The 1,764-nt window shown below is 39.1% G+C and overlaps 1 protein-coding gene across 1 annotated transcript; it reads right to left on the bottom strand.

The window, feature by feature from the left end:
• Nucleotides 1-86: 86 nt before the first annotated feature.
• On the bottom strand, nucleotides 87-1,266 carry LOC102194249 (uncharacterized). Its single transcript, XM_005755896.1, has 4 exons — nucleotides 958-1,266; nucleotides 762-879; nucleotides 506-660; nucleotides 87-414 (listed from the first exon to the last, which is right to left on the bottom strand). The coding sequence occupies exons 1-4, from the start codon at nucleotides 1,184-1,186 to the stop codon at nucleotides 266-268; spliced, it is 651 nt and encodes a 216-aa protein (XP_005755953.1). The 5' UTR covers nucleotides 1,187-1,266; the 3' UTR covers nucleotides 87-265.
• Nucleotides 1,267-1,764: the final 498 nt, after the last annotated feature.

The following is a 1,764-nucleotide window of genomic DNA, read 5'->3' as shown; positions in this document are numbered from 1 at the left end:
TCCATTAACCCTTTAAGATAATAGTTTATCTTTAGCTACAAAATGATTCACTAACTCACTGGTACGTAGTCTGTTTAATAATGTCGAGTGGGAGAGATGCCCAAGAAAGACACTTTGAGAGCAGTGCGAGGGTAAAAGTGCAGGCTGAATAGATAACATTTCTGCACCTGTCCAACCAAATGCAGCTGCAGATTTAGGTGCAAATCGTTTTTCTAAAGGTTTTTTATTTCACTTTCATTCATTCTAAAAGTTCTGATGTTGGTTCTTACAGAGTTTTAGAATTTGCACAGTCAAAAAGATAAGAAAGCATACTTGGTTTGCGGAAGACTCTCAGGGCCACGCATCCTATCAAGACCGCAGCGATACCAAAGACGATGCAGCCAGAGATGGAAAGAAGCACCCGCCTCTTTAACACTAAACATTAAAACAAAACAAAGCACAAGATTAATGACAGAATATTATTTTGAGAGAAGATTCATAACTAGCAGAGCTCAGTTGTACTTACGAAGGTTCTTGGTCTTGAAGGAGTCACTGGATTTTGAGTATAAGGGTCTCTCATCAGCATGTGCACAGCAGGTGTAAGTACTCTGGTCGGGGTCATTGCTGGGAGTTACTGTATGTGTCACATTGAATGAATCGATTCGTTCCCCCTCTTTGAACCTATTAAAATTCAGTTTATTGAACATCTACATTACTACTGAATTTTCCTATAGGGCAGAATCTACACAGGGCACTAATAATTATGAACATTGTTATATTACCATGTGTAATGCATCCAGTTGTGCGTGCTCTCCTTTACTTCACATTTTAGACTCAAGCTATCAGTGGAGAAGACGTCTGACCAGCCAGTTAGCAGGACTATAGAAGCCTTTGGGCGCTCTGTAATAAACGCAACCAAGAAGTGAATAACGAACATTCAAAACCAGAAGAACGAAAGGAGGAAATCAAAAAACGTACCTTCAACGCTGAGCTTTATTTTGTTACTGTAGCTTGAATCGAAGACCCTTTCTGTTCCTCTGCTAACTTTGCATTTATATGAACCAGAGTCTTTTGTTGCCACAGAAGTGATGTTGTGTTTGCTTACAGATAAGTCTAACTCACTGCCATCTGGAAGCACAAACCAATATGTCCATCCAGAGGAAACATTAACGTGACAGTTAAAGGACACCGAGTCCTCAGAGTGCATCAAATTATGTGCCGGATTCTGCTCCAGTGTGACTGTCGGTTTTGCATCTGAGGGTTGATAAGAATCAACAATGAGAGTTGTACAAGAGCACTGAAATACAAGTCAGACGGCGTACCTGATCTAAAGGTAAGACGACCATTAACTAGTCTGCACTGCTTTAAATATCCATTTTCATAACGAGAACCCTTCTCTGCCAGGATGAAAAAACTTTTTTATTTGAGGTAGTTACAGAGTTACACAATGATGCTGCTCCATCCCTATGATGCTACAGTAAACACAACAACATTTTTAATGTATTTTTTAGTGTGTAAATATAATAATAACTTTATAGGACTTCATGTGAATTAACCGCTGACTTCCTGAAGACTTTATCACCTTTGCATTGAATGAGGTTAACATGGGTGTTTATGTTTTTATGGCTTCTCTAATTTTCGAGCCAACCTTCCCCCTCTGGTGTGAACATTGCATATGTAAACGGGTCAACACTCTCATAGTCTAACTGTTAGCAAGAGAGTCAACAGCCTTACATTTGCAACCTTTTAAACCTTTACTTTAAAATTACAGCTAACACAGCAAAA

Source organism: Pundamilia nyererei, unplaced genomic scaffold (genome assembly GCF_000239375.1).
Source record: "Pundamilia nyererei isolate P.nyererei 1_Seehausen unplaced genomic scaffold, PunNye1.0 scaffold04500, whole genome shotgun sequence".
Lineage (NCBI taxonomy): Eukaryota > Metazoa > Chordata > Actinopteri > Cichliformes > Cichlidae > Pundamilia > Pundamilia nyererei.
This window is presented reverse-complemented; position numbering and strand designations above follow the sequence as displayed.